Here is a 16,369-nt window from a genome sequence, read left to right as displayed (position 1 = left end):
TCATCTGGCGGGCACAGAGAACAACTTGGCGGATGCTCTGAGCAGGAATCGCACTGTCTCACACAAGTGGAAAGTGTACCAGGAGGTCCTAGAGGAGGTCTTCTCTCTCTGGGGTACCCCAGCAGTGGATCTGTTTGCAACTAAATCCAACAGGAAGTGCAGACAGTTTTGCTTGAGGGAATTCCCATCGAACGGTGCACTGGGGGATGCATTCCTAGTGCATTGGACCTTCCCTCTCTATTATGCTTTCCCTCCGATTCCCATCATTCCATGGGTTCTCTGAAGGCTGAAAGTTTTCGAGCGACCATGATCTTGATCGCCCCAGACTGGGCGAGGAGAACGTGGAACGCCGACCTCTTGGATCTGCCCACCTCACTGGTTTCCTCGGCGGCTGGATTTCGTAACCCAGACGGAGGGTTGAGTGTTCCACCCGACCCCAGATTCCCTCAACATACTTTTGTGGCTCTTGAGAGGATGAGGTATGATGACTGGGACTCCTCAGGGGAGGCAAATAAGGTATTACTGGCTGCACGCAGACCATCTAGAAGATTTTTGTACACGTGCAGGTGGAGAGGATTTGAGACATGGAGCAGGGAACGCGAGACTGACCCCATCTCTTCCTCCACCACTGCAGTGATGGAGTTCCTTCTGTCACTGGCCTCTGCGGGCCTTCAGGTCACCACAGTCCAAGGATATTTGGCGGCCTTGTCTGTGTTTAGGAGCTCCCCGGATCAAGGTTCATTTTTTACGATCCCGGTAATAGCACAATTCCTGAAAGGCCTTGTAAATAAGTTCCTGCCAACTCCCTTTGTTGTCCCGGATTGGGACCTTAATCTGGTTCTGACATTTCTGATGTATACTTGTCCTTTAAGGCTCCTCTCTTTAAAATCAGCCTTCTTGGCATCGATTACATCCGCGAGGCGAGTGAGTGAACTGCAGGCCTTGTGCAGGAAGCCGCCGTTCCTGCGATTTCTTTCGGGAGAAAGTCTCACTCAGGTTAAGGCCTGGCTTCGTTCCCAAAGTTGTCTCCAAAGGGATTGCACGAAAAACTTGTATCTAAAATGGCGTATGCACGTTTAGAACACATTCGGCATAGTAGATAAGATCTAAGCCAATAATACCGAACAGGGGTGCAGGGTTGCGGGGGTGTCCCCCACATACATTATAGTCAATGCAGGGGACAAACGGCCAAAATCCCAAAAGACGAACTACAAAATGTGGGCTAATGGGCTCTGTGATTTTGTAATTCGTTCTTTTGGGATACGATATTATAACGTACATCCTGAGTTCCACCTATCTCAATAACGGTGTGGCCATTACTAAGCAGGATAATTTTCTGTATAGCGGAATGTTACCATTCTGCTGGAAAGGAATTACCTGCAGGCATTGAGGGCCATTTCACAAGTGGAGTCTCAGCGTGAACAGCATTACAGAGGGGAGTCCCCGTTAGGGATATTTGCCGTACAGCGACATGGTCATCCCTTCATAACTTTGCTAGGCACTACAGTCTAGATGTGGCTCGTACAGCTGATGCACGTTTTGGCAGGGCAGTACTGCAAACATTTCTTGGTATAACTTTCTGCTCACCCACTTCACCTACAGCTTTGGGAGTCTATCAGATGAGGAAAAGGCAATCAATTGAGAGAGAAATTACTCGCCATAATGTTGTTTCTATGGATTCTTCTCCCACGGATTCCTCATCTCCCCTCCCACCCATCCCCGCTCAGAAAGTCAGTGGTTGGGGCACATCTTCTCTTTAACGTTGACTTGGTGATTGTCCTCAGTGGCAGTTTTTCTGTCCTTCCTGCCAGATGTTTTGAAAAATTAAAATAAAATATATTTCCTGTCGCCACTTTCTTGGTGTCTGTTGCAAATTCTTCCTCCTTCAGAGGTTTATCATTTTTGTCAGGGCTTATTAGTCCGTTGTCATCTCTCGGTTTTCCATGAAGCATGATGTTCTTGGAAGAAAAGGGGGGAAACTGAGTTGTGGGGCGTAGTGACGAAATATATGTATATGATGCCTGACGTCACGTCCGGAGCCGATGATTGGGGTCCACTGCGCCCCCATCGAACATTTTTCCGAACAGCAGCTGGAGGGAATATCTATCGGATGAGGAATCTGCTGGAGAAGAATCCATAGAAAGAACCTTCCGGTGAGTCATTTCTCCTGTTGTATATAACTTCTAAGCATATCAGTGTATGCTCTGAATTCTTTGTACCTCACTACAGCCTTCCTTGGAGCCTGGCTGCTTGTCATACTACCAAACCCTTGGGGGGGGGGGGGGCAGGGGTACAGGCTAAACCGAAGAGTGTAACCCTGTTCACCCAAGGTGAGCTTTCCTAAGTGCTGCCTTAGACAGTACTTTTGTAAAACCCCCTAACATGCTGCTTCTAAATGGGCAAATAATTCCACAAACAGAACTCACCTGAAACTACTAATTTAGTAAATAAAGGTTAGTTTTGCACCGCCTGCAGAGTGGAATCTAGGTCAGAACCACCTATGGACGCACCCGTGCATGAAATGATAGCCAGGTGTGTCTAAAGGAAGAGTGCATTTTAGGTGGCAAAATAGTCGCTTTTACTCTTGGCAAACCAATTGACGTACGTGGTCCTCACTCAACTTCTCAACCCACGTGCCAGTGAGAATGTTAGGGAGAATTCTCAGAAATGTGCTAATTCCCTTCTACCTTAGAGACCCCCAGCTCTTTTGTCTTTACTTTAGGACTTTTCATTTTTATCCTGGAGAGAGTGAGACCTTTTTCCCACTCTCTCGTATTTTTCTCTGATTTTGCCTCTGTGTTTCTTTTCACTTTGGAGTCTGACAAACTCCATAGGCATCACCTTTGCATTGTGACACACAGCACCTTCAGTGCAGAGGCACAGGGAAGTCTCTCAGATTTCCCAAAGTTTTAAATAGCTTCTCTTGGTGAAACTACTGTTTCCAAGAGCAGTGAAGGGAAAATGACTTTACTTTGTATCTTTCTAGACCCAGCACACACTATCTTACCATCGGGGGCTGGAGGGGTTACTTAGTATCCTCTTTGTCTACCTTCTCAGGTAACATTTTTATGTTAACCTTTCTACAATTAATGGCTGGTGGAAGTGGTTTACTTTTTCCTACCATTGTGTGCTTCTACCGTGGGCTGCAATTGCAGCTGCAGTAAAGCACCTATGGGTGCCCATTTTGTCAAAATGGCCCTGGTCTTCGTTTTTTGCCATTTCTTGGTTGAAAGGTCCTTCTTGAGATTTACTATACGTGCCAAACCAGGTTTGGTCCCTTTGTTCCTTTTGTCTTTGCAGGATTCACTGGTGAAGCCGCTTCTGGCACCAGCATGTCTGGCAGGTCAGGAAGTGAGAGAGGTGCCCGAAACTCCCTGTGCTTAATCCCCTTGGTTACAGGAATGCACCCAAAGGTGATTGACCAGCTGGCTGTCCGGTAAGGACAGCCACCCTGCTATGTGATTGACAGCTAAGCTGGAATGAATGGGAGACACCTACATAAAAGGCGAGGCTTTTTGGCTTGGAAGGCAGAGCCGACCACTGGACGAAGGAATCCGAAGAAGAACTTGGAAGAAACGCCTGCTGCAACTCCTGGACTGTTGGTTTGCCCGGTGAAGCCCTGCTGCTGTGCTGAAGCTCTGAATTCGCCTCGACTAGAGAAGCCCTGCAAAGGACAACTTCTCCCCTTGGGTTGTTGGGACCAATCGACCCCAAGCTGAACTCGTCTGAACATCCTCTCGGAGCTGGCTGTACTTCCATTGCTCCTGCAGGAACCAATTGCCAGGAAGAAGAACGCCAGAATCGAGTGAGTGTCTTTTAGTCGGACCCAAGCTACAGCAAGATCCTCCGGACTCCCATGAAGCAGGACTGACCAAGCCCGAGCCACCTCAACAGAGTGCGGGACCCCAGATGCAAGTAAAGTCCATAAAGGTATCCGAGAGCCGCGAGGAGCTGAAACTGCAAAGTGCTGCTGATCTGAAGTTTGCCCATTGCTGCCGCCAACCTTCCATTTCGTAGTGCAGGAGTCCCCAGACATCTTCCCTCTTGTCCCCACGACTGAGGCCCAGGAACGACAAGATCTGCAGAGCTGTACAGGAACAGAAGCCAGCTGGAACCATGTTCTTCAAACCTAAGGTACTGTAAAACTAAGGGGACTTGCCTCTTGTCGTGTAGCCTTGCTAGCTCTCCGTGGAGACTTGTCGTCTTTGCCTTTGCATAGTTGCTTACACAGCTTTGCCCCTCACAACCCTCCCAGCTTGTGGCCCTACAGGGATTATATGTTCTACAAAGACTTCTAAAACATTGTGCAAGACTTTTACTTACCTGGAAGAAGTGCTTCAGCTCACCTAGACTTTAGCTCAACAAACATTGGCTGTCCTGGCTCCTTGAAAAAGTCATACCTCTGACTTTGTGCTTTAATAATCCCTCAACAAGTCACACATTAGATAGCTTGTGGGGCTGGGAAAGGGTTAATTTACTTTGTATTGGGGGTTCAAAGGTACTTACGTGCTTAATAATATTTGTTAACCATTGTTTTATTCCCTCATCTTTTCCTAACCTCACTAAGCTCATTATTGCTCTAAATGTGCCAGTGATTTATCGGTGCCCACAGTCTCCTAGTTATTTAAGTCATCCGAGGGTGTAGGAAGTGTCTGTGGGCCATCCCCAATGGATATATGCTGATTTAGAGAAACTAAGAGTGTGTATTTATTGAAGTATATTTTGTGTTCTGGTTGTTCCCTTCAGAAGAAGGCTTATTCAACTGACTGGTAAATAAATTAATAATCGTTTGAGTGTAAGTGTTTATTTGAATACTTGTCACTGTGAATCTCTGTGTAACTCCACTACAGCTCACATTGCCCCTCTTGAGATGAGCCTGGCTGCTCCACACGCTACCAAAACTGTGTAGTACAAGCTTATACCAAAGGCTGGGTTAACTATTGCCAAGAGGACAAGGCTGGTGCAGTCTCCCACAGGGTACTGCAGACACTCTTGGCTAACAGAGAAGTTGCCCATTGACAGCCAAGTTACACTGAGCCCTCCCTCGTCTACAAGTGTGTGGACTGGTGGTGGGGGGGAGGGGTAAGAGGAGCACATCCCCCTTTAATTGGTCCTTTATCTGGCGGCCTGATGAGGCTTAGCAGCGGCGGGAAGACCTTGGACACATTGCTGATGGAATTGGGGTGGATCGCCAGTGTAGAGGGGGGGCGTGGGACCCGAGGGCGGTGTCAGCCTGCCTTTCTTCCCTGCAGCAGCAGCAGATGCCAACCCCTCTGCTGTCTTTTCTCGCGCCTTTTCTTGATCTAAAGTTGGAACAGGAGGCAGTGAACACGTCCGGCGTTCATTGTGCAGTGCGTGGACAGCGTGAGATAGAAGTGCTGTGATAATGTCCGCCTTGAGCCTCTTCTTAAAGATGGCCGATGTCGTGAAGGGCTGAAGTGTCTTCTGTGGACCTGTCCCTCACCCCCGAACTACATCCTCGCCCTCTCTCCCTCCCTCCCCTCCTTCTCCCCCTTCCCCTCTCTCCCTCTGTGACTACTGCCTTCACCCCTCCTCTGAGCCTCTGTCATTCATTCTTTTCATCCTTCACTTATCGGTTCTCTTTTTCCCTTTCTTCCCCTCCCTTCTTACTTTTGCTCTGAGTGAGCTGCTCTACCTCTCCATCTCTCTCCCTTCCTCTCTCGCTCTCCTTCCCTCTTCCCCCCTCTCCCTCCTCCCTCCTTCTCCCCATCTCTCCCTCTTTCCCTCTCTCCCTCTTCCCCCCTCTCTCCCTCCTCACCTCCTTCTCCCTCCTCTCTCCCTCTTTCCCGCTCTCCCCCCCCCTCTCTCCATCCCTCTCTCCGGGACTGCTGCCTTCACCCCTCCTCTGAGCCTCTCTGTCCTTCACTCATCTTTGTTCTTTCGCCCTTTTTCCCCCTCCCTTCTTACTTCTGCTCTGAGTGAGCTGCTCTACGTCTCCCTCTCTCTCTGCTGACTCTGCCATGCGTTACATTTCTCATGAATAGGACGCCTAGTATTGCAGTGTTTAGAAGGAGTGTGCCTTGGAATATGTATTTATAAACTCGATGATACTAATGTTATGTCTTGTGTTGGCTGATGGATAAATAGAATACACTGTTCTAAGTGCACAGCTCAACAAACCGAATACTGTCATGTCAGCAAACTCACAGCTTGACATGTGCCAGCCTGCACTTTTCCTAAGTTCAAACCATGGCGGGGCAAATCGGTCCTCCTTCGTACAAGGCTGCTAAATGGAGTACCACTACATAATAACAGTGCTTAGAAGCAGGGCTGATCGAGCTTGAAGCGCTGTACGCAAGTTGTGACTTGCGTCTGAGAGATGTTTTCATGTGTACCACACCCATTGCAGTGGCTTTTTACCCAATTTTCCGCAGTGTGCTGTGAAATGCACCATTTTACTCCCTAGCACTTACTCCCTTGGCCGTTCGAGCCCCTCACTGCGCTCAGGTGGACATCACTTCCGCCCTTACCAGTGGAAACCTGAGCAGCCAGCACCCCCTAAAGACTCCTGCAACGCGCCCACTGGGACTTGTCACTCAAAGGGCACGGGGTCCCATCTCTTTTACAAAGGGGGGGGGGGCTTTTAAAGTGTGGGGCCTTAGCATTGTAAGGCTGTGCTGCTTTACTTTTCCTCCTCACAAATTTCCTAGTTTTCTTATTCGCTTGATCTGTTACATTTAAGTTTTCCAATATTGATCTGTGTTTATAAGTAAAGTGTTCGTGCCAGTGTTACCCAGAGCCCCCAAAAGCGAATGCGTGTGTTCAAGGCATACATTCGTTTTCATAAAGTGAATAGCAGAGTTTTCTGATTAGTCTTTTTGATTAGCGAGTCAGTACTGCTGTGATTAATGTCACCAGACGTTATTGATACCCAAGACATGAAATTAGCAACAATACAGCATTTCTGCGGAACGCAGCAGTGAGACGTTAGTGAATGAACGGATAAAAGGCTCTGAAAACAGATTCCAGTGCAAGGTTCTGTGCAAATGGGTGTTGCACGGGGCAGTGCTTGGCCCATCATTTGCTGTGTAAGGGGTGGTTTAGAAGCTCACCGTGTTACAGGAAAGTCATGGCCTGAGACTAAGTATGTAGTATGACGGAGCAGCAGGCAAGGCAATTGCCAACTTCAGGTGCACAGGTGGCCCTTGCCTGGCATTGATATCAACTCTTATCAATATACTGTTAAATATTAGGGGAAGGCAGGACCTCGAAAGTCCTCAAACCTGAACCGGGTAGGGCCAAGCGCAGAATTCCAACCCTGTGCACCCATGAAAGCAACATGGAGCCCCAATCTGGGGTGCTGATACTTTTTTGTGTGTTTTTAAAAGAAACGGGTTTTGTGCAATTCATGCTTCCCTACAAAGAAATGACACATGTCTTACCGGAAATAACTGTTTTCAGGTCCTGGATGTGAGCCAGGGGGTGTGCAGGTGAGTGTGCAAGAGGGGCGGGCGGACACTATAGTGGAGACTTGTTCTGGGGCACCACCTCCCAAGGACAGGGTGGGAAGAGGTGCCGCAGCCTGGCCTGAAATGTGTGAAGCCTTTGCAGATGCCACTTCCGCTCCCGGCCTCTGCAAGCACCCGTTAATATATAATGCAATCATAATCCTAGAGCAAAGCGAGCTCTGGGGGCCAACTACAGTGTAGACCTCTGGATGTGCAGACTGGCGGGAGCTGCTGGCCGCTACCTTGCGCGCGCCTCTAGCAAGCTTCGCATACTCATTATGGACGAGCAAAGGAAGAGACGAAGCAGAGTGTGTGGCGTAGCAGGCAGGGAACTGGGCAAGCAAGGTGCAAGATCGTAGTTTGCGGCCGTCTCACTTTCAGGGGAGCTGGTATAAAGCCACAGGGTGATGAGATAGAATGTCAGAGTTTGGGGTCACCTCATGGGTTGAGCACCTGCTGCACAGATCAATGCAAAGGTTTCCTTCAAAGCATTTGATCCTGTGATCAGGTGCATTCACAAAACTGCTCCCTCGTCACTGAGGGACCTTTCACAGCAAAATGAAATATCGTGGACAGTGTGAGCTATACATACACAACACCTGAACGTTACCAAAAACAGATAAATGCAGTGTTTTACAGCAGCAATACTGTAATTCTGCATTCTGTATGACCTTACATTTTTAGGAATGGACTTGAAGGACTGTCTTTTAAAAGAAAATATCAACACTTACCGCTCTTTGCCAAACAGGCTATAGTTGGCTTAATTACAATATCATCCCGATTCAGTCTGGTTTGCAATAATTTGAAAAAGAAACATTTCTTGCCTAGAACTCCTACAAAGGCCTTTGATGCTTTTAAGAGGGTGTGCAGTCAAAGAGTCAAAAAAATAAAGTCGAAAGGCAAGAAATTTCGAAAACAAAATGTGGGGAAAAAAAAAGTCGAATGTTTTATTTTTTTATTTATATGTATTTTTTGGGTTTAGTAGGTTAAAAAAGAGGTAAAATAAAAAAAATATAGAAAAAAAGGTGGGTTGGGGGAACCCCCCCATTTCGAATAAAAAACGTAATGAAAAAGAAATTTGACCTTTTTTTTCTATTTTTTGACTTTCGACATTGTTTTTGATGTAATGACTATAAACCTTTTAAGAGTCTAGGAGATGTTTTCTGCGGCTCTCTATTAGCCCCTTTGAACTTGCAGTGAGCTGAGAAAAGAACGTGGCAAGAGACCTGAAGGTACGAGAGAAATGCAGGGTGAACTGTGCTTTCATTGAACAGGGTAATTTAAATAGCTAATCGTGCTCCACAAGTGTCACTTTAATTGGCAAACCTACAGAATTGCATAGCAAATTGCTGTGCTACACTGCTTATTTTTGCCTTGATATAATAGTGAGTATTTATTGTCATCCTTATCAATGGTTATTAATTACTAAGAGTTGTCCAAGGCCTATATAATTGTATTTGTATACATTCTGCTGAACTTTTAATATTAATAGTGCTTTGTGTGTGCTTCATGGAACCCTTCACTACTCTCACACTTTCTTAAGTCTAAGCCTTGCTGCTCAGTCACATTAGCTTGGTAGCTTGGCGTGGCGTTCGTGGCTTCTCCGAATCAGTGTAGATTGTGAAAATTCATGTTAATAATACTCCATATTCTGCTATGTCTTTAGAGTCTAGCAGCACTTAGATTTCTGGTGGCAAACACAATAATGGCCTACTGTACCAGTCATGTGTGCAAGCGTGTCCATTGACAGGTAATATTGCAAGTGGGAGCATTAAAACACACTTATACGACAGGTTGTTATAGAAGTCCTCACTGAGATGATTTTAAGGAAACCCGCTTACTGCACATGTGCTGTAGTGAAATTTCGCAGCGCGTTGTCTAGATGTGGAATGGTTGCGCGGAGTGACTTCTTCGCCCAGTGTCGTCCATTAGGGGCACATTTGGTGATTTCATGAGAAACTGGACGTGGGAACACCTTCCCTAACTATTGGCAATCTTCTCGTTACAGGCTGATTGACCCCCAGACTCAAGTCACCCGAGCATGTGTGAGTTACCCAAGGATCTTAGTAATTCATACAGAAATATGAAGTCAGTGCTTTGAATTATTATTTCAAATCTTTTTCTTCATTTTTTCAGTTTGAACTTGAACACATTACCCAGTTCACTGCCCACCAAGACAACAGACGGTTAATTGGATTTGTTGTTCGAGTTCCAGAGTCTTTTGAGGAGGAGAAGTCGTTCAGTGCTTACGTTTTGGAAAGCAATACAGACGGGGAAAAGGTCTGAGATTTGTTATTTCCCAATTTTACACTGATTTACAGAAAGGCACTTCTAGTGGTCTCGGACACCCCTCTTGTTAATGCTCATTGCACAGCACCCAGCGCCCCTAACCTCCAGCATTCACGTGTTAAGAAATCTACCCCAGTGCCACCACCCTCCAGCATTCGCGGATTAAGAAATCTACCCCAGTGCCACCACCCTCTAGCATTCGCGGATTAAGAAATCTACCCCAGTGCCACCACCCTCTAGCATTCGCGGATTAAGAAATCTACCCAGCGCCACTACCCTCCAGCATTCGCGTATTTAGAAATCTACCCCAGTGCCACCACCCTCCAGCATTCGCGGATTAAGAAATCTACCCAGCGCCACTACCCTCTAGCATTCGCGTATTAAGAAATCTACCCCAGTGCCACCACCCTCCAGCATTCGCGGATTAAGAAATCTACCCAGCGCCACTACCCTCTAGCATTCGCGTATTAAGAAATCTACCCCAGTGCCACCACCCTCCAGCATTCGCGTTTTAAGAAATCTACCCCAGTGCCACTACCCTCCAGCATTCGCGTATTAAGAAATCTACCCAGCGCCACTACCCTTTAGCATTTGCGTATTAAGAAATCTACCCAGCGCCACTACCCTCCAGCATTCGCGTATTATGAAATCTACCCAGCGCCACTACCCTCTAGCATTTGCGTATTAAGAAATCTACCCAGCGCCACTACCCTCCAGCATTCACGTATTAAGAAATCTACCCAGCGCCACTACCCTCTAGCATTCGCATATTAAGAAATCTACCCCAGCGCCACTACCCTCCAGCATTCGCGTATTAAGAAATCCACCCCAGTGCCACCACCCTCCAGCATTCGCATATTAAGAAATCCACCCCAGTGCCACCACCCTCCAGCATTCGCGTATTAAGAAATCCACCCCAGTGCCACCACCCTCCAGCATTCGCGTATTAAGAAATCCACCCCAGTGCCACCACCCTCCAGCATTCGCGTATTAAGAAATCCACCCCAGTGCCATGGCAGAAGGCACCGTTGCAGGTTTTTGGTTTTTCACTGAGAAATCTGATTTAGTTTTGGGTAATTTAGGCTTGTGAATGCAGAAGGCCTTGCTGCCGGGGCATCTGTAGGCATTAACCAGCAACTTTACTGGTGCCCAAATTCATAAACCGCAGCTCAGGCTCAATGCATTTTATAAAATACGAATGTTTTAAGTCAAAACATCCTGGCGAGCCATTTACTCCAGTAACACTGCTTATTGCGCTGCTTCGAGGTGGAGGAATCCAGCAAGTCGTTAGTATAGACCTGTGATTTCCAAACAGATGACGGAGAAATGACTAGAAAAGAGAAATGTTTGCTTCCATTAACTCTTATCTTTTTTTTTATATTCCTCCTGCAGATCTGTTATGCAATCAATTTGGGAAAAGAATTAACACAGGCTCAAAAGGTAATATTATATGTTTGTATTAGTCCTTGGGAAATGCTGTGTACACCAGGCGTGCGCACCCTGAGCTGCATAGAAACAGTACATATAGTACAGACGGAAAGAACGGCGGCAGTTACTCTTGAGCCCACGTTGGCTTGACCATCGGGACTGCTGCTGGGTGCCATGTATGTCGGGGGTAGATAGATTTTATCTAACCAGAAAGAGGTTCACATTGTGCGCACCATATCAATGTTATGATGGGACAAGAATGGATGCAATATTGTTACAATGTTGCAGTTTTGCATGTATCTAGAATAGTGCTTTAAGGTTTCTTAGAGGTCACTTTTGGTGTTACTTTGTGTCAAGTGTGATATATTTGCACACATGTAGCAACATAATGAAGATTGTATGAACATAATATGAGAGCACATTGTGCAACTTAGCGCAATGAGATTTAAAGTGCAGAGCTTCAGACAAAGTACATAAAGGCTCTTAAATCGGAAATCCATTATGAGAGGTTAAGTTAGTTTTGAACATACGTACATAAATATGGGAAATAAATGGGGAGCTCGTTTGTTCGGAAGACATTGATAGCCAAGTGGGAAGGTATTGATTGACGGAGGGGACCGCTGAAACAACATGGGAGCAGCTATTTGGAGCTGAAATAGAATGAAGAACGATGGGCCCAGTGTTCTGAACTCATAAATTGTTGTTCGAGTGGCTAAAGAAGCCACTGCCACTTGGTAGGGTCAATCTGGGGTTAGTGGCAGCCACTGTAGAAGGGTGACTGGAAGCAAAGATGACCGCGGGGCCATGAGATGGTCAAGTAGATTAGCAAGGAAAAGAGTTCAATGGGAGGAGGCCAGATGGATTGAAATGGTGGTTGCCTAATGAAAGGTCTCGAGAGGACACCAAGAATAAATATCCAGGGTGTCGGAGTGTTTGTAGAAACAAAGAGTTAATGCCCGATCAAAGCAGCCTTTTGTTAGCTCTCTATAGGCTCATAAAGTGAAGTGCCCATACATAAGCCATGCGTGTCAGATTTAGCGTTGCAGGTCTGTGACCAAGTGGAATCGGTACTAAAACTGTATTGTATACCCAAGTTAGGGTTGGGTCCTGCAGGAAGGAACTCGAGAAGAGGGTAGGGTTTCTGTTTGCAATGTCATGAAATTGTATGTCTAAGGGAATGGTGCCACAGTGAAGGCAGCCAATGAGAATGTGGGAACAAGATTTCCTTGTACATGTGTATTATGGTTGATGACTTTGTAATGGAACATGAGGGAAACGTGGGAGTGTTAACTGTTCTGGAAATGAATATATACTGTATCTGTTCTGTGGTTCAGGAAGATTCAGGTAAGTTCAATCTCTAAGGAGTTGTCTAGCCTCTCCCCAGCGGCCGTAGTGAAATAAATTTGCTTTAATTTGTCTCTAGAGGATAGCTCAAGGGCAACGCGCTCGCCTTGGAAGCAAGACGACGAGGAGCAACACAGGTTCGATCCCCGGTCTGCGCTTAGAAACCTCTGGGTATTAAGCGCATTATAAATAACCAATTATAATTAATGACCACGTGCACTGTTTTAGAATGCAGAGATCAGAGGTCAGCCCTGAAAGGCAGTAGGACTTTATGATGACGTGATGGATTTAATTGTGCACAAAAGAGCCTTTTAGATGTTTGTTTTTAGATAAGCCAGTCAGTTTGTTTTCTGGGATTGGGCGATAGTCTGGTAAATGCACAATGCCGGTAATGAGCCGTGCAGAATAGAGCGGGAGATGTGCAGTATGATTTGTATGACCCTCACATTGAAATTAAGTTTGGGGGCTACATTGAAGAAGGGGTTTTCCAGACACCAAACCTGAAATGTGTAACAGGGTGGCATTCACGTCTGCAAAAGCTCCATGTAGTACCGTCATCAGAAACACGAATCGGTGGATTCAAGCAGGTCTGTGTAAAGAGGCTACACCCCGGCTGATCAGTATTTAAGGTTTGTCCCACGTAACACTACATAGATGAAAATGCTTAGCCCTGTGCGTGCTCACAGACACCACATATGCCCCGTACCACATTTACAAACCCTGGTGTCACACACAGGCTATAATGTGCAAACCCAATCTTTGTTTGCTGTTCTTAATCTTTTGCCCAGATACATGTGTCCCTTGGAATTGTGAGCATTTTCTCAAAATAGTTTGGCCTGTTTTATGTCGGTAATGACTGGCCTGGGAAATGGCTTAAAAACGTGACCAGTCATTTTGTACTTGAGTTAAAGGCCTCACTAAGCAACGCAGCTTATCGGAGTCCTGGGAGCTGGCCTTGGAAGTACACCTGAGTCGGTGGTTCATCCTATATGGTGTGGTGATTGACAGACATCCTGAGGGTGTACCTTGGATTTTCAGATGGATTTCTAGAATCTAACCCGGTGGACAGATTTTAGGGGGCCACCCCAGTTATGATCATGTATAATTGGTTATTTATTACGTGCTTAATACCCAGAGGTTTCTAAGCGCGGATCCAGGGATCTAACCTGTGTTGCCCCGTGTCGTCTTGCTTCCAAGGCAACACGTTACCCCTGAGCTATTCTCCTGAGATGAACCAGGAGCTCTGAGAGGTGAGCCAAACCCCAGTCAAGGTACGTTGGTGAGCAATCAATGCTTAGTCTTGGGAGAGTGTGTGTGGGGCAGGGGGCCCTCAATGAGTCCACACCACACAGAATAGCACACAATAATTCAATTTAGACCGTCAGTTCTACAAATGCTCTTCTTCATTTTAGGCCTTTAGAATACACTGAAAAATGAAACTAGAAGGTAGTACTTTCACACAACACTATAATACAAATGTATACAATCACGATTAGTTTCACTTAATAGGCATCAAATAAGTTAATCAAGCGATGCAGGTAAGTACTGTAGAAGCAGTGCATGATGGGATCCAGTCATAAGTACAATATCCTCACTTTAGAAGGCCAAACCCTACGATGAAGATGGCCTTGTGCCCAAAAGTCACAGGATCCAACACAAGGTGCTTCTGATCTCTGGACGACTCGTTTGATTCTAAATGTACCACTCTGTTACTATATTTATCTTGTATATTTCACCCTCTGTACCCTCAAATTGTATTCGTTGTACCTATCTACGTGTTGTAACTAAGTTTCAAATATTCTTGTAACTGCTGCGCCCAGCTACCTGAGGGTTTGGTGCGCATTACCAAATAAGCGATGTTCACCACAGGTATGTGTTCTCTTTAAAAAGAATACAATGGGCTTGTGGTGGTGATTAGTTTTAAACTAATTAAAGTTCTACAGCAATTTATCAGAAGATAGGTACGTTTCCTCTTTTCTTGCAGACCCAAGGCTAACCCACGGGGCTGGATACCCGACCCAGGTTCGAAGACCAGAGGTGATTGAAAGGGAGATCATAGACTGAAGGACTTGGTCCCCAGTGTTTTCCTATGGAGGACGGGGGAGTGGGGGTGCACTGGTACACTGATATTTACCCCTCTGACTCTGATTTTCCTGATTCCCAGACATCGTTCAACATCGTCTGAGCTGCCGAAGCAGAGCGGGACAAGAGTTCGCTGTTTGCCACTGTTCAACAGGGCTCACCTGGTTCTATTTCCCCAGAGGTTGTTCTACATCGTCTGAGCTGCCGGAGCGGAGTGGGGCCAGAGCTGGCTGTTTGCCGCTGTTCAGTAGGGCTCACCTGGTTCTATTTGTGCTGACTTGTGGTTGGCGGCATAACATTCATCTTGAGCCACAGGGGCCCGAGCAGGCTGTTTCCCGCTGTTCCCTCAGTGTGACTACGGTATTACTGTGGAGGTGCCATGGCAAACAGTTGAACTAAGCCGGATACCGCATTTCTGTGCTGATCGGCATTTGTATTGCCCAAAGTGAAGGATGGAATCGAATATTGCCCTCTGACGTCTATTGATATCAGGAGTTTTTCCAATGTATGTTGGTGAGATAGGGACAACTGCATTGGGTGGAGCTTTGGGAACTGTTCACTAATGTGCATTTGCCACAGGCATTCCCATCAGTCAGGCATCTAGTACCCGTCTCCCTGGACGAATCATTACCTTAGCTAACAACTGTGGAGTCGGTCATTTGGTCGCTCTGTATTTCAAGAACCAGTGGCTTTTTACAATTGAAGATAACTGCAGAACTAGTGCCTGGCGGGGAGAGCCGCTTACCTGCCCTTTTCTTTGCCGGTGGGCATGTTTTGTGGCTGGGAGGCCAGTAAAGCCTACAAAAAGCATTGGAGCTCTCTCCTGCTGTTAAAGAGCTCTAGAGCAACTTGCCATGGCAGGGGTGGGGAGGGAAGGAACGCACGCCCTTTTTTTCTCTGCAGCAGTGAAGCTTGGCTCTACCTTTTTGCTTACTGATCTGTCTGGGCTGCAAGGGGTGACGGGTTTGACAATCACTGTATTTAACTTTATACTTTTATCCAGCTCCCTCTTCCCTTTTTTTCTAAGAGCTCAATCTTCTGCCCTTGTTGCAGTGAGAGGTGCCCAGGAGTTGCGAGTTTGAGGATTCTTCCGGTCGGGTGCAACTGCAAGATACAATGCCTGTTGGTGAAGAAATGCCCATGAGTCAGCTGGCCAGTCCACTGGGCAGTCCAAGGACGCTTCCAGGCTCTGAAGGTCTGGATCCTTGAGAAGGTGTAGAGACTAGTCGGTCCTGCTAGTCCAAGGGCTGAAGCATCGCTCATGGTCTTCAGAGACCAGGCAGAGGAGCAGGGTTTTGCTGAATAAGACACCGCAAGGGATGCTGGGCCACTTCAGGAGTCGTCTTCAGGTCATCAACGGTCTGCTCTTCTTTGAGGGATTCTTGGCTCCGACGTAGATCTGAAGAATAGCTGCAGACGTTCTCCTCTTCTCCAAAATGAGCTGTAAGACAGTCCAAGCCCACCAATGGGAAGGATCTGCACCATTCACACAGCCTATAGCTGTCCACTTATGGACAACTACTGGTTTCACATTCGCCCAGTAGCAGACTTTCTGGTGCCAGTGATATGGACTGGGACTAGACAGTCCCAGCCCCCTTCCTGGGTCACACACGCAAAGGCTCACTAGCCCGCAAAAACAGCAGCATTCCTGGGCAAATGCTTGACCTTAAAAGGACTTTCCTGAGCTGAGAAGACAGGAAGAAGGCTAAACTACAACGTGTGGAAATCTTGTGGTACGTATATTTTAGGGCACTAAC

General features: G+C 46.7%; 1 protein-coding gene across 2 annotated transcripts in view; it reads left to right on the top strand.

Moving 5' to 3' along the window:
• The window catches only part of APPL2 (adaptor protein, phosphotyrosine interacting with PH domain and leucine zipper 2), a 697,737-nt gene that overhangs the window by 594,239 nt on the left and 87,129 nt on the right, over positions 1–16,369 (top strand). For both annotated transcript variants that reach the window (XM_069629945.1, XM_069629944.1), the window contains exons 18-20: positions 9,478–9,514; positions 9,606–9,749; positions 11,151–11,198. In XM_069629945.1, coding sequence (XP_069486046.1) covers positions 9,478–9,514; positions 9,606–9,749; positions 11,151–11,198 — 229 coding nt within the window. The remainder of the gene's footprint in view (positions 1–9,477; positions 9,515–9,605; positions 9,750–11,150; positions 11,199–16,369) is intronic.

Source organism: Ambystoma mexicanum, chromosome 12 (assembly GCF_040938575.1).
Source record: "Ambystoma mexicanum isolate Mex_15411 chromosome 12, UKY_AmexF1_1, whole genome shotgun sequence".
Lineage (NCBI taxonomy): Eukaryota > Metazoa > Chordata > Amphibia > Caudata > Ambystomatidae > Ambystoma > Ambystoma mexicanum.
The sequence above is the reverse complement of the archived record's forward strand: the minus strand, read 5'-3'. Positions and strand labels throughout refer to the sequence as shown.